This window comes from Simochromis diagramma, unplaced genomic scaffold (genome assembly GCF_900408965.1).
Source record: "Simochromis diagramma unplaced genomic scaffold, fSimDia1.1 OVJJ01000618.1, whole genome shotgun sequence".
NCBI lineage: Eukaryota > Metazoa > Chordata > Actinopteri > Cichliformes > Cichlidae > Simochromis > Simochromis diagramma.
In genome coordinates, this window is record NW_024387423.1 from 6,603,632 (window position 1) to 6,622,566 (window position 18,935).

General features: G+C 38.8%; 1 protein-coding gene across 9 annotated transcripts in view; it reads right to left on the reverse strand.

Annotated features, from left to right (window-relative positions):
- Positions 1-18,935, reverse strand: part of LOC120722328 (CUB and sushi domain-containing protein 3-like) — a 249,206-nt gene that overhangs the window by 122,846 nt on the left and 107,425 nt on the right. For all 9 annotated transcript variants that reach the window (XR_005693406.1, XR_005693405.1, XM_040013302.1 and 6 more), the window contains 8 exons: positions 13,307-13,522; positions 11,834-12,022; positions 10,879-11,048; positions 9,658-9,814; positions 7,495-7,686; positions 5,891-6,017; positions 4,591-4,793; positions 192-383 (listed from right to left, as the gene is read on the reverse strand). Coding sequence is in view for 7 of the 9 variants with exons in the window: in XM_040013302.1 (XP_039869236.1) it covers positions 192-383; positions 4,591-4,793; positions 5,891-6,017; positions 7,495-7,686; positions 9,658-9,814; positions 10,879-11,048; positions 11,834-12,022; positions 13,307-13,522 (1,446 nt within the window). In the remaining 2 variants the exon portion in view is untranslated. The remainder of the gene's footprint in view (positions 1-191; positions 384-4,590; positions 4,794-5,890; positions 6,018-7,494; positions 7,687-9,657; positions 9,815-10,878; positions 11,049-11,833; positions 12,023-13,306; positions 13,523-18,935) is intronic.

Here is an 18,935-nt window from a genome sequence, read left to right on the forward strand (position 1 = left end):
ACTTTTAAGACATGAGTGAGAGAGAATTATAGTCTCATCTGCAGTCAGTTAATAGACAAACTCTTTGCTCTACCTCTTCCTCTCCACATCTCTTCTTCCCTCTGATCCTCTACACTTCCCTGCGCAACTTCTTTCTTCAATCTCCTCCACACTACCTCCCTTCTCTCTTTAAATCTTTCTCTCTCTCTCACCAATGCAGCTTGGAGGGCTGGGTTGCCAGTAGTATCTATTTTCCACTTGGATGCAGGTGATTCTGCTCTCTCCCTGCAATTCATATCCCGGATCACAGGAGAAGGTCACAGAGTCACCCGGCTCCCGCCCTTCTCCGTTGCGACTGCCATTCATGGGAATACCTGGATCTCTGCAGGCTGTTGCAAGCGAACCTGAAGGGCAAACACATACATGTGATTCACAGACACACAGCAAAAGCAGCTGGGGTCCGACATAAAATGCACAGGAAAGAATGCACAAGCGTTTCCATGTAGGGTTATGTTTAAACTGCAGCTCAAACAGAGTTGCAGCACACAGCCCATCACAGCTCATATCAGTCAAAATCCTGCCATGTTTTCCTAATCTGTTTCTCTAAAACACAGCTATGCAGCAGCCAAAGGCTTTGATAATGTTCTGGTAAATTCTGCTGGATTTCACAAATATTCAGCATAACAGACTCTCAAGATAGACTCAAGACTAGTTTAGTTTATTGAACTTCTGTGTTGTTGTTGTTGTTATTGCTGTTTTTCCTAAATCAAACATATCCAACGGCTCATCAAATTAAATATGTAAAACACAGAAATTTGATCTAAAAGGGCAATGTCTATTATATAGCATTCAATGTGATTAATATTTCATAATGTCACATACAGTAAAGTGAAACAAAGCTTTTACGAGTCCTCTGAAAATTAAGTACACCCTATATTCAATAGCTTGTAGAAACAGCTTTAGGAGAAATTACTTGAAGAAATCATTTTCTTCAATCATTCTCATGACTGACTCACTGACTGCAAAGTGCCCAGGTCCCATGGCTGCAAAACAAGCCCAAATCATCATCATCCTTCCACCTCCGTGCTTTAGTTGTCATGATCCACGATGATGTGTGAAGTGTTTGTTTATACGTGTGCCTCCTCCCATTAGAGTGTGAAGCTCTCTCTCCAAAGTGTGTGTACGTATTTATGTGTTTGCCCCTGACTGCTGGTTTGAAAAATTGCAAAATTAACCCAGTAACTTGCAGGTTTTGTTCCCCGAAACCCCATTCATGTCCTCATTTATAAAGTTGCTATTAGAGCGTGTAATAGAGATAATTCATTTGCATTGAACATCAAAATCCTGGTGTATTGTTATTTCACTATTTTTTTTTCTTTTTAATCTGATCATTCAGTTGTCAAAACAGCTATACGGATAGAAACAACAATTAGGTCGAATTGTTATCAGCTGAGAATAAAATCTATAGTCTCCATCTTTCTAACACTGTGACTCTGTGGACAGTAATACAGTTGTCAAGCTGTCAGCCAGCTTCCCCACACTGAAAACATTTAGTGCACCTCACTGCAGTAATCACTGTTTACATCAAACCTGTCTGTATATAGGTTTGGACATATACAACACTGATCAATAATCAATCATTTGTCATGTTGTAATCAGTCAAATTAATGGAAAAATGTCTGTCATAGATGGGCACATAATAATCAGACAATAATAATCAATAATAATCAGACCCAAACAATATAACCCTCCTAATAAAATTATGAATTATCTTGCATAAATAGGGTGTTGATTTTCTTTACTCATTTCCGGTATTACCAGCAAAGTAGTTGCATGTTATCATCTGGGAATTTACCCAGATTTATTTATTTATTTAGACAAAGATCTTGACCCCCCCAAAGTTTAGCACAAAGTTATGCCGATATAGATGGGATCCAGGAGATGATGTGAATAAGTGAATGAAGCTGGTTCTGAAATTACTTTAGGCTTCTAAAACTCAACTAAATGTATTTTAAAATGAGTTTTTAAAGCAGCTGCAGAGAGCTGATTGTGTTTTGAAAATTTCATGTTAAAATTTCTTCACAAATTGAAATTCATTCATTAGATGATATCAAGCAACATTTTGAAAGGTTCAGCATCTGAAATTCAGACTATGACACATATTTTCAGCTACAAAAAACCTAAATCAGTCTCGGTGGGTTGACCCAGAACCCGTTTTGCCTGAAGCTGTCATAGGCTCCGTAATGGATCAGTAAACCGTGTCCACTCACACAGCAGGATGGTATTTATAATGGTTCATCCACTAAAAACAATTCTGAAATAATTAAAACCTGTAAAAGCTTCAATTTCAATTTCTTATCTTTACAGTAAATCCATTAAACACTCAGAAAGCTGTCTTGTATTTTTTGAGTTGATATAAAATTATTATTCACAGAAACTGAGTAAAATGTTTGCTGGTTAAACTGGGAAACATTACAGAAGAGTTTGCTGCAAATGTCATCATACATTTTTATCCACTAATAAAAAAAATCTTCAATTAAAAATTGAGGTTATTGCATCCAATCAGTACATTCAATTTATACTAAATAATTACTGAAAAAAGTAAAGTGTCATAAAACTGCAGCAAAAAATGTTTTTATTGAACTAAAAAAAACTGACTCCAGAGCAGATCCTCCCAGGCTCTGTTGCTATCTGAGTAACCAATATCACAGGTCCATCAGAGAACTATCTGATATGTTTCTTCAGACTTTTAGCGTCAGTTTCTGTCAGCAACATTTTATCAGGTTACAGTTTCCAGCTTCATCTAATGAAAATTCAAGGATGGTAAATGATGACAAATGATGAAAAAATACTAATCTTAAAAAAAAGATGACAGAGTGATTCAAGGTGATTTTCTTTCCTCTTGTTTTTTTTAAGATAAATATCATGTCCAGCACTAACATGCTTCATATTCCTTAGTCCACTGAAATGAAATTGATTCTCTGTGCTTTATTTACCCGTTGCCATGGTGAATTTTGGTATCAGAGCTCCACTGATGATGGCCTTCGTTCTTTACTCACGCACAAGCTTAACTTAAGGTGAACAAACACAGAGTTGATTAAACTAAATCTGATTAGCTCTTCTGGAACCAAAATCTCAGAGTTGCTGATCACAGTTACTCAGCTCAGAGTTTGTTTTTAAACGCAGAGTTCGATGAACCTGCTTCCTGGAATAGAGCCCTGGGTTGTTAGCTAAAAGCCTTGAATAAACAGTCTTTGTAAATAGTAAATTGTAAATAATTATACACATATGCACACAGTGAGCAGTTCAGTAGGAGTGAGAATCTCTTTCTGTTGAAATCCTTTTTCTTTTGTTTATTGCTTAGGAGTACAGGTTAAAGAATTGTCTACTGTTTGCCTTTTATTTTGTTTTAGGGAACATTAGGAACAGTAAGAAACTTCTGTTAGTCATTTTGGCATTGCTTACCTCTGAAGTGAATAAACTGCTGCTCAACATCTTGAATTGTTATGTGCTGCAGGCTTTTTCTTGGGAGTGGTAGAGTCTCATGTTAGCTGCATGTTGGATGTCTAGTTTACCCCTAGGATGGGGACCTAACGAGCTTCAACCAAATGTGTTGCTGTGCATTATAGACAAGCATCTCTACTTTTAGTCTCATCTGTCCAGCTGTGCTGCCATGTTGCAGGATGCTTTCTGCTTGAAATAAGCCACGCTTGTTCAATGTTTCTCTAATTGTACTATGATGAACATGCCAACTGATGCCTGTGTAGTCTGAGACATAGCAAATTAAATCAAAATCCAATATAAAAAAATCTTCCACGGTATTTTTATGGGTTAGATTTTGTTCTTCATCTTAGTGCCTGGTGGAAACTCTCACTACTACATTAATTTGATAGTGGGAATGATTTCTTGCTTACATTTTTATTTAAGGTAGTATATTCTTAATGAAATCCTACATGACTATTGTTCCCATCATCCCTTCCCTATTACTCGCATTCAGTTCTGAAAACCACCAGCCTCAGGCAAGCAGCGTATTTAAGTACAGCATGTCTGCAGAATCAGTTCCATTTTGCAGCGCAGTGCAGTGAATCCCATATAATTGATTTTTGTATTAGGCTGCCTGTATGCTAAAGAAAACAAAAACATTACAAGCTCATCATATTTGGCATGCATGTTGTTTCATTTTCAGTTTGCTTCCAGATGCTTAGTTTTGAAAGTAGTCATCAGCAAAGCAAATGCATTATGTCACAGCAGCAAATATTGCATAGTAGACAGTCAGCAGTGAAGTGTAACATATCAGAGACTTTCACTGCTCATCAAGACATTATTACAAATTATTCTGAGAGATCCATAAGACACAAATGGAAAAGAACAATATTTGGGAATCTATTAGAAGTCAACAGAGAAAGAGGCTTCAGCATACTCCTTTCATGCACTGAATTTGTGTGATGATCCTTATACAGATCTGCTCAGCAAGACATTAGGCAGCGGTAAACAACATACTTGTACATTGAATTAATCACACTATTCTCAACTCTTTGCAGAAACTGTTATTGAGATCAAGGGAAAAAAAAATACTACCACATAGCTATGTAGCTCGCAAGATATACTCACTTGAGAAGTCAATGGCAAAGCCAGACTTGGTGATGTAAAAATCAGTCTCAAACTGAATGGTGACGATGTTGAGAGTCGAGTGGATTCCTTCAGGCAGCAGTGAGCCACTAACTTCCTTCAGAGACATTTCATTCTCAGGAGGCCCATCCCAAACCTTCAGGATGTCATGGGATGCCTCTGTGTCGAATGCAAGAAACTGGAGGCTGAAAGAGGTGAACACAAAAGATTGTTGGCATAGTTTGGTTTTAGTTCACCGCAAGTCTCTGTCGCTGACCATATGCAAACTCTCTATTAGCTTACATATGGTTAGAATGAGTTAACATTAAATCAATTCTTGTATTCTCTTTTTTTACTGACATAAATGAAGTTTGCATTCATCATACACTGCAAATACAATGAAAACCCCTCAAGCTGGGGCACCAAATAGGTGTTGAACTTAGCAAGATTCAATTAATTCTAGAAACAATGTCTCTTTGCTTTTGGGCATTTTAGCTGAGATTTGCTATCATCAATCAACTTCTTCTAAAGTCAGAATTACACTATGAGACCACAGACTTATCTGCAATCTCATCAAGAGATGGCCCGAAGCAGCTCATCTCACAGAGAATGTGTGGTTGACTTTATGAAATCATATCATGTTTACTTCGACCTCTAAGCCCAAATCGGTTTTATTTCACAGTAATAGTGGGAGCTCTCAGCCAAAACAAAGGAAGAAAAAAAAAAAAAGCTTCCATGTCCCAGTAATATTCCTCTGGGTGCTGTCACAGTGTCTACAAAATCCCTCACACAATCATTCTTAATGGAGCTGCTGCAGGCCGTTTTTCTTGATGACATCTAACTTGAGAGGCGAATTCTTCATGTTCAAAATCTTAACTGCACATTACAACATCTCATGCAAACATTTTACGGATGTTTTCATCTTTAAGTCCTTTGAAGTCAGGGCAAGTTATCTGACCTCCATTAATTTATGATGCATTTAAATCATCTCCCCGCAGTTTAGTTCTAGGCAATTTCCTTGTATATATTTAAACTGCTGTTAAAATCCTTCTAACGTTAACACACATATAGTCCACTGGATGCTCTGCTTAGTTCATTTTAAATCATTTATTTTCTCTTTCACCATCCATTTCATGAATAATTTGCATTTTTAGACAAATTCCTGCACATCTTAATTAACAACAACTCGAAAATTATTAATACAAACGTTATTAATCATGTAGCACAATATAAAGAAAATAAACAAAATTACATTTATCCTAAATATGCAGTACATGCATGTATATGTAGACATCGGAGTTACCTGACAATGTTGCCAGAATTGACCTCAATTGTCCAGGTACATCTCAGGTTGTTGTCATAGGGGAAGGGATAGCCAGGAGAAAGGATACGCCCAGTAGACTCACCCTTAAAACTGCCACCACACTCCGCTGCATGCGCACACACACAAACACACACAAACACACACAAACACACACAGAAATATTGAAGCACAAATACAAAACTTGCACAATACAAAATCAAGATTCTTCCACAGACAAAAAAATGTGCATAAGTTAAACACACACAAACACACACACCAACTAACAACTAGATGCCAGCTCACTGCAGCTCTGAGGGTACAATGTGCAAAAATTTAAGCTTAGCCACAGCGAACAATCCTAACAGGTAATGAGACTGCGGCTTCCTGTCTAAGCAGAGAAACTCAGAGATACAAAACATGTTTGCTTCCTAACAAATCATTAATTTGGTTAAAAAGACTATAGAGGCCAGGCTACACTGCAGGAATGACACTGCTACAAACGTTAATAACTGAACGGATATCTTCTCATCCAATCTACTTTGTCTCTTCCTTGGTTATTGTCTTGCTATCTATATTACATAATAAACGCCACTTAATTAATAGGAAAATTGCATTAGATCACTACATTGGTGGGCTATAATCAGTATCGTTATGCCGGGCAGATGTAAAAGACCTTGATGGCAACGAGGATGTGGCTCTGGGGAAATGAATGGAAATGCCATTTCACCACAGCTCACTATTAATATTGATCTCTCAGTGACACAGCACTGTTATCCAGTTAATCAGTACATCTATTTATTTACTCATCGCGGTTGTATTAGACATATCACAATGGCATAAAGAAGAAATGCTCCAGCAGTGGAAAGCATTGGCATTAAAAGTGCAATTCTGCACACGTCCGGAATTTGTAAATCATCTTTTACCCTAATCCATCACTGCTAGACATCAAGGAACAGACACTGCTTCACAACACCTTCCCGACTTGAGCAGCGTGCAGGTAATAGCTTTATCATTTCTCTATCTTTCCGTCTCAGCATGTTCTGAATATGAAAGTACAGCCAGGACTGTGTTTTATATCCAAGTCTCAATATGACACAAAAAGATACGATAATTATTCCTTTACTTGTAGAAAAACGCAGATTAATTGCTGGGGGATTAAAACATTCGAATCAAACATTCGACGAAAGGGGTACGGCAACACAGCGAAAGCTCAATAGCAATCCTATACACTATAACACTATAGTGTTCGTAATCATTCCATACAGCCAGTTCTGCATCCAAAACACACACACAGATCAATTATTCACGAGAAAACATCAAAGCCATTTAAATTCTCTTACCAAATGACAAGCGGCGTATTTTCTTTCAGCAAAGTTCAATTAAGAACAAATCATGTTGGGATAAATCCTTTGGATTAACACCTAGCTGAGCAGTGGCTGTTCTGAATAATAATAAAAGCTACAAACAGCGGGGTCTCCATCCTCTGGACTATGACACATAGAATGGAGACCCCGCTGTTTGTAGCTTTTATTATTATTATCTTATTATCTATAACTAGACAGACAGAACAGGAAAAAATTCAGCACTCAGGCAAAAAGGATTACCTATACATGAAGGAAGAGGGTTGTCCCACGCTCTTCTTTCACCAGTCATGCACTTTAGCATGCCAAAGCCGTGCAGAGTGTAACCTTGGTCACAGCCAAACGTGATGGCACCTCCAGCAAAGTGACCCTGGTCACTGATTTTGAAGCCAAACTGTGGCACACCTGGATCGTCACAGTGGGACAGCTCAAAACCTAGACAAGAAAGAAGAAGAATGGCATAGGGTGGTGATAAGAACCAACACATTAATGTAACACAGTACTATGTAACAAAGTCTACTGTCATTCGATGAACCAGTACTCATTTATCTATACTCTAAAGAGGTATGGATTTAGCTTTGAGTATCGATTTCCCGTTGGGCACAGATGAGGGTTCATAGTCCCATTATATTACCAGCAATAAAAGATTTCCTTTGGACAGAGACCATAATTAGGCATTCGTAATTAAATGTTCAATTGAGTGTGGGCATTTGCTATGACTGAGAAACAGCCCATCCACTTGGAACGCTTGGGGAGAGGAAATTAAACAAGCCACAAACAAGAAAATGTGATAAATCTTTAGCTCAGCATGCTTGAATATGGCCTTCATATGTTGTTCCTCTCTTTTAGGTACTAAAGTGTTCCGCTATGCAGCAAGAGTGGCCGCACATAAACCCAGCAGTGCTGATTTATGGTCTCGTCTCACCGCGAGGTCCGTGCCCATGCCAGATGTTATGGTAGTATTACAAGTGTCATGCCCAGTATAAATCTCCAGCAGTTACCGCTCACATTTAGGAAATTACCTCAGCACTTTTGGAAGGAGTCATGAAAACATGATAAGATTTCATGTTCTGACAAGATTTAAACTGACCATATCCCACCTTCCCCTTGCCCCCTTGCTGCTCATACATCACTCAGTTCTCCTTACATTAAAAAAAAAGCCCTTTTCATTTTGGCTCAAATGATTGCACTTGAGAGATACAGCTTACATTGTGCCATTTACCTTGTGTGCATCCATGGATAAGAAAAAATATCACAAATGAAATCCAATTATGTGATACTTAATTACGGGGTATTCTGTAACTCAAAAGGAAGCCTGTAATTAAGCCATTTCTTCACAACTAATTTAGATACAGATGGCAATTTATATAGCTGTTGCAAATGAGCCCACATTCCTGATTAATGTACATTTTCTTTTTTTATTTTTGCAGATCTGTCAGCCTCCGAATCCTCAAACCCTTCACAACTAATGCCAAACTGAATCTTACAGCAAAACTGTTAAAACGTTTCTCTTATATCTATTACCAGTTGTACCTTGCACATTTGGCGCCATTATCATAGAGTGAAAGCTGAAGACATAGGAACTGTGAGTTATCAAAAAAAAAAACTTTTCATTATTATTATTTTCAAACCATTCAAAAGTTTAAAACTGATCAAAAGTGAAAACCAGAACTTCATCCTAACTACTCTCTTGAATTTTACATTAGAAAGCTTACTGGTAGACCAAAAGATTTCAGATATCTCAATGAGCACACAATTGCAGGTGAAAGACAAAAACACTTTAAATTGGATGGCAAAATGCAGTGTCGCCAAAACATTCTCTCTTCACAGTAATAAATTAGAAATGGTTAGCAACAACACACAGTCAGCAAGCCAATTAGGGGGGAGAGAAAACCCCATCTATTATTGCCCCCCCCCCTTACAGCAATGACCGAAACTTTTAATGCGCACATGCACTTGTGGATTTGTACACACACACCCTATGCAGTGCATGCAAATACAAACTGGCAACACACACAAACCGCAAACAGCAGCATAGTGACTTCAAACGGTCCTAACAATAATTCACCTGCTTTAACAAGGTACAGTTAGGCAAGCAAGGACGCTAATTGCAGAAGTGGAGAGCAAAATAAAAGAGAGAAAAAGGACTCACATGGAGAGAGACAGAGGTTGAGAAAGGACAGAAAGAAAAAAGCCAATTTTCCTGCTGGAGTGGAGCAGAAACACCATGCTGTGTTTAATGGATACCCTGACAGTGAAAGACACAGCAAAGCGGGGTGAGGGTCAATTAAAATTTTCTTTCAAATTCTGCTACTTCAAATGCCTGGCTCCCGAAGTGAGGCTAAATTCACTCATTTGGAAAAGCTTTAGGGCCCTCCTCCCCCAGGGAAATGAAATGTGACTTACTGTGGTATATGAGCCGGAAACCTGCAGCCGTCTTCTCGTGGTCAGAGTAGAACTCAAGCCACAGATAGTTGGAAGTGCTGGTAAGGGACAGACCTTGCATCAGCGTGCTCGTGTATGTGCCAAGCAGTGGCGCTGCCCCATCTTTACCGTCATACAGCTAATCGGAGACAGAAAGGAACACGAGGGAGTGTTTTGTTGCTTTGATTAAGAATTAAAAATTAATACTGAAGTAAGACAGCAACGATTAAAAAGAAGCTATTAGTGTCATATATCCGATTTTATATGACATCTCTATTGCCAAGCCAATGCCCTAAATAAAATGAGATAATGAAGAAAGGAGCATCCATAATTCATTCCATTGATCTGAGAGTATATCTGTAGAGCTTAGCTAACAAGGCTCGTGACAGATGGTCTGGAAGAATAACTTGTCTTTTTAATTAATACCATTTAAAAGTAGAAATATTTTAACAAATATTCACCAAATATTAAATGTTCTTTATTATTTAACTACTTATTTTCAGGCAGGCAGTTGACTCTTTCCACTGCTTTTCAAGGCTCTTAGAAACATGAGTTTGAAATTGAATCTTTCTTTGATGTTGTGTTTATTTACTTGTTTATTATTTTATGAAAGAAGGATTTTAAGTAGAAGCATGCTTCCCTGACTGATATCTGTGAAACAATAAAAAATGAAAAACAAAAGGCTCTGTGTTCTTTCCTTTGAAACGTTACAGAAGGACTCTGTTTTGTTTTTCCATTTCTTAAAGGTAATCTACCTCTCTGAAAATGTTTTCCACTTTTGAGATATTCCCAAGATGACTGAGTACAAGAGACTATACAGCTGCATTACTAGATGGATACAGATACTAGTCCACAGTGCTTTGGACTAATAACAAAACATCTGCATCTAAAAAATATATATAAATAAATAGTGCACTCCAGCTGTGAGGTGGGAACAACACAGCCACTTTCATTACATGTGTGGTGCTTATCAAATCTGTTAATAATGCCCACGAGCAAATGCTGCTGATGCTGTCACGTGACCTTCAGACGTCTAAGACAAAACAATTCTGCATTTTTTCCCCATGCAATCCTTTTTGTTGCAAATAATAAAAAGTATCAAGACCTTGCTTGCATACTTGAACATCAATTTTTAAAAATGACACAAAACTGAAGTTGCTTATCTACTTTGTGTCAGCAAAGATGAGCGACTGCTTTGCTTACCTTGAGAACATCACCTTGAGCAAGCTCAAAGGTGCTGGCAGTGATGTTGATGCCTTTTCCTGTTTGGACCTGAATGCTGTACACGCACTCGTGGCTGTTGTCATAGTTCATTGGATAGTTGGGGGACAAAAGAACTCCCTCATTGTTGGAGACTGTTGAACCGCACTCAGCTGCAAACAAAAAAAACCCCAACAACAGACACAATCAGCTACACAGCAATATGACCTGCTTAAACATATTAGGAATACATTCACGAAAATTAATAGACACCATAAAACTGGTTCATTAGCTTTTTCCCAACAAGATAAAAGTATATTTCACACATTCTACTTAAATGAGAAAGTGTACATCCCTTTTTATTACCTTACCTCGTGAAAATCATTTTTAACTGAGACAGACACATTATGAAACATAGATTAGACTATTAAATAATTAATATTTAATGTAACAACATTCACTCGCCTTGCTGCCTGGGCTAAATAGCAGAAAATTACTTAACCACAGTTAACTTGTACAGAAAAAAAAGTCCAGACTTTCAAAGACAGGGACATCAGAACATGGCATTTATCATGCAACAAATGCACTGATACTTTTAGTCTGTAAGTCTGACACAAGACCAGGTCAATGTCAAAAACATGCTAGGTACACTATCACAATGACTAAATCCCTACAGTAACCTTTTGAAATGTGAATGTAACTGACCTGCCTTTAAGCCTTCATGAGTGAAAAGGACATCTCCCTAGATAGTTTAACCCAGCAGCTCACGTCAGTTAATCACAGGTCTATCCTTTTAACTGTAGTCTACTTACATAAATCCAATTCTGCTGGGTTCTTAAATGTCAAATAAGAAAGTTTACATCTGTGTTGAATACATTTTAGAAGCTGACACTGGCTAGTTGCATAAACACATACATAAATAAGAACGGAAACAGAATAAAAGCAGTTGACCACGTACCCACACACCTTGGCAGAGGGGCACTCCACATGCGGCGCCCACCTCCCAGGCACACAATTTCCCTCGCCCCCTGCAGACGATAGCCCGTATTGCAGTAGAACGACAAAGAGTCGCCAATGCCAAACTTGGAGCCCGTGTGCCAGCCGTACCGAGGCGTTCCAGGGTCCTCGCAAGGTTCAAGATCATACTCTGCAAATAAGACAACAAAAATTTATTACGAATCCTCTATCTATAGCTTCTTTTGAAAATAACTCTCAGTCTTCGTGTTTGCTTCCATCAAAAAAGACGACATGTTCAGGCAAAGCAACACTGTAGTTTGTGGGGATTACCTGTCTTGCTCAAGGAATCTTCATCAGGCTGGGAAGCCAAACGTTTGATTCCAGGTTGTCGGGATAAAGAATGAGCTCTCTAAAAACTAGGCCACTCTCAGTGAAATATTTTTACACATGGGGCTGCTGGTGGCCTTATAATTTGAGAAAATGCAGCCCAGGAGTAAGAGGAAAAAGGTCTTACTCCCATCAGCATTTCTCTCACGGTCTGTATCTGGCAGTATGCAGAACTATACGGAGCCTATTGATTTCAGCACCGCAAAACATTAAAGCAGCAATCAAGTGTAGGATGTAGAATGATGGCCTTGGCAGACGTTCATTAAAGGTCATAAAAGGTTAAAAAACGAATTCTAATAATGAACTATATAGATGCTAATTGCAGAGCATGAAAGAAGACAAAAATATATTCACAAATCACGTTTCATGAATATTCATGGATTCATAAGATATGTCTCGCTTCAGTGAACAGCAGGCAAACATTTAACCCGGATGCTCAAGAAACAAGGCTTCTCTACCTTGCTATTCTCTCTCTGTGTCACTCTCCTCTCTCACTCTTTATCCGACCTTCTCTATGAGCCCTGCCCACTCAGCATCACCATCTGTCTCATCTCCTTTCTGTCCCTTTATCTAGCTCTCTAAACCGTGTATCTACGGCTGTTTAATTCTCCATTTCTTACCATCGATATGGGGGGCCCATTATTTCTGTACACACCTCCTTCTCCTTCTGCCGTCTTCAGTCCTCGGGAGACTGGCCCACATGCAATGCTTTGATGATCATTCTCCTCACGATCAGACACCCTCTACCTGCATGACCCTGTTGTCTCTTAATTATCCTTCTCTGACTGACGCAGGCCTGAGGCATGGTCTGTCTTAAGCCTGCTGACCGACAAATCACTCCTTATGCTACTTTATGCACGCTTTAGAGAGGCTTAGTGCTTTTGATCTCATCAATGAAAGAACTGTCTCTTTCCACGTGCCTGTGACTGCTTTTCACTTTTGCTTTCTACCCCTCGTTTTAATTACCCTTAGTCCTCTTTTCTACCTCCTCCACACAACCCTCCATCCTCTGCTAAAACCTTTCCTGCCCTACCACGACTCCCACCTCCATTCCTTCTACAGACATAGCCCACATATGGACTCATACCTGAGAACGAAATGTTGAATCCCTGCAGCGATATGGAGAAGTCAGAAATAAATCGTAGCTGGGCCTTGAAGTTCCCATACAGACCAGCATTAATTGGTGCAGGCCTCTCAGAGCCAGTCAGGCGAGCGAGTGGCTGAGCGAAGCTGCCGTTTTCTGTTATCAGAAGGTAGTCATGGTGATCCTCCAGGTGGAAGGAGTGAAAAGTGAATTGGACACCTTGGAGGAGAAAATAGGAAAGTCCAGTGATAGAGGTTTCCAGGAATATATAAAGAATAACTGAAAGGAACAGTGTCATTCATAAATTCATGGTAACATGCATATTTCATGTTCATACTGACTGACAGTACTGTGTAAAAGTCTTGAGCCACCCCCATTTCTTTAGAGTTTGCTAGGAAAATGGGAAACGGGCTTGATGATTTATTGAAACATGCAAAAAAAAAACAAAAAAAAAAACATTGGAAAGATAAAAACAGAGCTTGAATGTTTTCAACAAAGCCTGAACTCTATTAATCAGTATCATCAATAACAGTTCTGCAGGCTTCTGGAAGGTCATTCAGAGCTCTTCTTTGGATGTCAGGTGGATCAAAATCCGATGCTCTGTTTCTGTTTTCATAATTCATCAGTTCTGTCAAGATCCCCAAGACCGCTGTCTGAAATGCAGCCCCATACAATGACCAAGCCTTCATCGTGTTTTACAAATAGCTGAAGAAACTCACTGTTGACACTCACTGATGATTTGACCCAAACATTTCAAATTTGAATTCATTATTTCATACCTTTCAGACCTCTTGCTAGTCCAGTTTTTGTGTAATTTGGCATACCTGTGCAGTAAACAGTAGAGTGATTATCTAAAGATCTAGATGCATCTATCAGATTCTGCCAGGTCTTTGATGGATTTCTCCCCCCTTTTTTTAATGACATGAATTTCAGATATGGTATCTGTATCATGATTCGGTCAATTTCCAAAGAAAAAACTTTGAAAAATCTTCAGAAAAGGAGAACTGTTGCTCATTGGAGCACTGACTGATTGGATATAACATATAAAATATAAAATATAAAGAAACGAGTGACCGTTCAAGACTCCTGCACAGTGCTGCATAAGGTTAAGAATTAATGTTGTTGTTTAAATTTAAGGAAATGGGCTAAATTTGAATGCAGTCACCTCAAAATGAACCTGGTAAAACAAAGACTTGTCTTCTAGCTTGCCAGTGAAAGATTTTCACAAGAAAAGAGCATAACTAATGATTGACAGTCAATGACGCAAACAGAATCTATAAATTGTTTTCAGGTTGGTGAAGATGATGTTTTCCATCAATAAAATGCAACTGAAATTTTAAGCAAGTAAACAAGGCCTATATAAACAGTATATTTCCATTTTATCACACTGTAACTCAGACCCAATAACAACATCTTCATTCTATCCATGATGGCCACTTGGCTGCTTTTCAGCACCATCAGTGATGGCATTTCAATGCCATCTGTTGAATCTGTTGGAATATGACTCTATAATGTCCTCCACAATGCTTGGCTCACTTAATAAAGAAAGCCCCAAATGGCTCTAGAATAAATAACAAAATGAAATGATTGATTGTCTTCTGTAAAACGCCAATTATATTACAGAGCATGAAGGCAAATGACCAATTAATCAAGAGCCAATCTTGTGAGGAGACTTTCTAATATTGTAATACAGTCTGTACACGTGCTGGTTAATAAAAAGTGGCTAGTTGCATAACTACTACCTCTGAAGTGGAATTTCTTGCTGATTGCCCAAAGGTAAAAGCATACAATACAGCGATTAAAGAGCAGAGAAAATAATCCCAGGAGATTTTGTGTATGTTGTGGTGAATTTGGAGGCTGTGGTGAACAAGTCATCCAATCTCAATAGCCAAAACAGGTGAGCTGACGGGTGACTGGTTGGCTCAAATATGGCCTGAGAAGCAAGTCAAAAGTTCAAATCCTGTCCAGGGACCATTTAGACTTTCTCTTTTTCATGTTCTGTCTATTTGCTAGTATTTGCTATACATACATACATATATGTATATATATATATATATATACTTTGTTGTTTCAGCAACATTAAATTTAAAAACTGTACTTTTAAGTTAAAATATATATTTATAATTTTAATAAATGACAAATTAAAAAGGAATGAACATTTTTTTGGTATCGAAAAAATATGGAACCGTGACACCAAAGTATCGAACCGAACCGTGAATTTTGTGTATCATTGCACCCCTAATATGCATGTGTGTGTGTGTATATATATATATATATATATATATATATATATATATATATATATATATATATATATATATATATATATATATATATATTAGGGGTGCAACGATATTCGTATCGATATTGAACCGTTCGATACAGTGCTTTCGGTTCGGTACGCATATGTATCGAACAATACAAAATTTTAATTTATTTTATCAACTTTCCTTCTGACGATGCTGTCTGTGTTGAGCGCTCAGTGAATCTGCATTCGACTACTCCGCCTAGGCTGCACTGTCGAGCCTAGGCGGAGTAGTCGAACGCAGATCCACTGAGCGCTCAACACAGACAGCATCATCAGAAGGAAGAGCGCAGGGCAAGCTAGCGAGACAGAAGTTAAGCTCTCCTTGCAACATGGACTCGTTTGGAATTATTTTGGTTTTCATGTGACGTATGACCCTGAAGGTAAGCGAGTCATGGACTAAAGTAAAACAGTATGTTGGATGTGCCATGCAATGCTCAATTACATGGGTGGGAACTAGTGTGTTAGCGCAGTTAGCTCGTTAACGTGTTGGCCGTCTAGCCCCATGCACCGGGCGATCGGCGGTAGCTCGTTAACGGAGATTTGCGGTGTTGTGGTGTTAAGGTCATTTCAACGAGATTAACCTGAAAGCACTAGTGGGAACACAACGAATATGACTGCACATTTACGCCGACATCATCCTAGTGCAAAGACAAGTGGAAGCAGAAAAAAAACAAGCAAGCATGCTACTAACTAGTGATGGCCAAATGAAGCTTTCCGAAGCACTGAAGCTTGTATTGAAAAACGGTTCATTACTCGAAGCTTTTCAACACAGTCCTCTCCGGTGACATCTGGTGGCGAAAATTTTAAAGAGCAGCTTGAATCTGCAGAATAAAATGGACTGCTCAATTATCACTGCTCACTCAAGAGTGGAGTTCTCTCTGATATTGGGCCACCGTTCCGTTGCTTTGAAGATGTAATTGGTATTGTTTTCTCGATTGGGGGGCTGAAAAAAAATGTAATGCGTATTTGCATAATACATTTTGATCAATAAACTTTCCCTATTTAAACATGCACTATGGTGTGGCCTTCCTTTGCTCATAAGTCCTTGATGTTGGTAAATACAATAAGTGAGCAATATATATAATATACATATGAGAATGCACAGCACATTATGGAGTATGCCCCTGCTGTGAAGTCCTGCCTCCATCTACTTGTCATTTAATCACTGGACAGCTGGACAGGTTCATACAAAATATTAGATTAGACCAATTGTCCTATACATATTTTTGACCTAGGGGTGGGATTGATTGTGAACTGGAAAGGGAAAATGCTTAGGGGGCTGAGTACGGCTGCATCGTTACTGATTTGTAGAATCATTTTGATTCGATACAGGATCCGATTCAATTTGATTGGAATCTGGAAAGTTTTGCCTCAGTCAGAAATATTACAATTCTGGTCATTTATCAGTATATATCCATAATTTCGTATCTATTAAAAGAAAGCTGACACATGTGAGACTTAATTAGAGATGTAAACAGAGAGTTATGAAACCTGCAGCTGCAGAAGCCAGCGAAGAAAAAAGAGGCAAACACAGCGCGGACCCGACTACACACCAAAATCTGATTCTGACGCGTCGGGTCCGCGCTCTGTGTTCACGTTTGTATGCAGAATCCGTAAACCTGCTCCCAGTTACTGTTTTAGCTGTAGCCTATGGTGTTTGACGACATGTTGTGAGGTTTAACCTGAGATGCTGGCGTTTCAGGCATAATAACGTTAATTTACAAATCGACACAGGATTTTAATGAATCAATATCACTTTATTCAATTTAGCATGGATTGGAATCAGAAAGGCAATAATCAAAACCCACCCCTAATCAAGAGCTTGCAAAGTAAAAACATGATCTATGTCAGGTAGCCCTTTTGTTATTTACATTTAAAAAGAGGATTAGTGTTACTGTGCGCTGGCTGAGTCTGTTTCTTTTCTTAGAAATAGTTTCTCCTGCCCTGGAGAAAATCCACTTGCATGGAACAGAAGAGGCTGTGGAGTGCAGGAACTACACTGTAAGTTGGTAGATATGCAGGTATTCCTGGGTCCTGCAGACTATCACCTAAAAACAATAAACAAAATGATTTTCTAAACTGTAGCAATGTAATGTACGTATAGTGTCAAATACATTTTTGTAGTCTTCATTAGCTTTAATTCACATGGAAGTGTTCCTAAAGTCATATGCTGTAATGATATTTACATTATGAAAACATGATTTTGGACATTTCAAGTTTTTCACTTCGGCAGATAAAATGAATTGAGCAAAATCAACTCAAAATATTCCCACACGCCAGAACGTCCTCTCTTCCTCGCTGGCTCCATATCTGTCAGTGGAATGATCACCTCTTCGCTATCTGTCACCATCAACACACTCCACGAATCCCGAGGATGATTCACTTCCTTATATCCGTTTGAATCAGGTACCGAAGCAGTTACGTGCGTAATGAAGCTTCGGACGTCACTGGTCACGTGACTTTTGCCAAACGAAGCAAGCCTCGACACAGTGCTTCTGAACCAGTGTGTTGTTTTTTTCGACACACGCTCCGGAGCGTCAGCTTCAAGCAGGCCATCACTACTACTAACTTTAGCCGAGTCATTTAGACAGCTGTTAGCACATGATTCTCCTTATATGTTTAATATGCTGCTGAGAATATAGCCCAGAAGAAGCGTATAGTATAGCTTTTATTTTGGAAAGAGACATTTCTCTGTAATAAACTCTCTTTTCCAAAGATGAGTGATTCCTCAATCAGATACAGGGCTCGCAATATCGCTAGCCCGACATCCCGGGGCTAGCAATCTTTTCAGTCGGGCTACCAAAATCTATCTCTGCCCTGCCCGTCGGGCTATTGTAGGAAAAATATATGTCAATGCTTTTGCATTCTTTCAGAAACGTAGCTGGGTAATTATGTCATTGGCATCGGTGAGCCACTGTCAATATGTGACATATTGAAATCGAGTTTGAATTTGCGCTTGTTTTTTTGCTTTCACTTTGCAATGACAGCACTGATCTGTGAGTGATGATAATTTGTGCACCAATTCCTCTGACATCGTCTTATTAATCGTTAGCTTACTATGCAAACATGACAAGTGAAATCTCCCGCAGCTTAAACATGTGAGAGGTTGATCGCGCAGAGAATCGCTGAGCTTATGTGAGTGCGTGTGTAAAAGCAGCAGGATATATATTTGACTACGATGACCTTCACAGACAGATATATATTTTAGTTCTGCTGAGCCAAATAAGACAGGTCAGGGTGAAGAAGTGACAGCCAAAGAAAAGCTTACCACAAAACGGAGAAGTTATGACAAATCAGACTATAAGGCAAAAAGAAAGTGCAGCT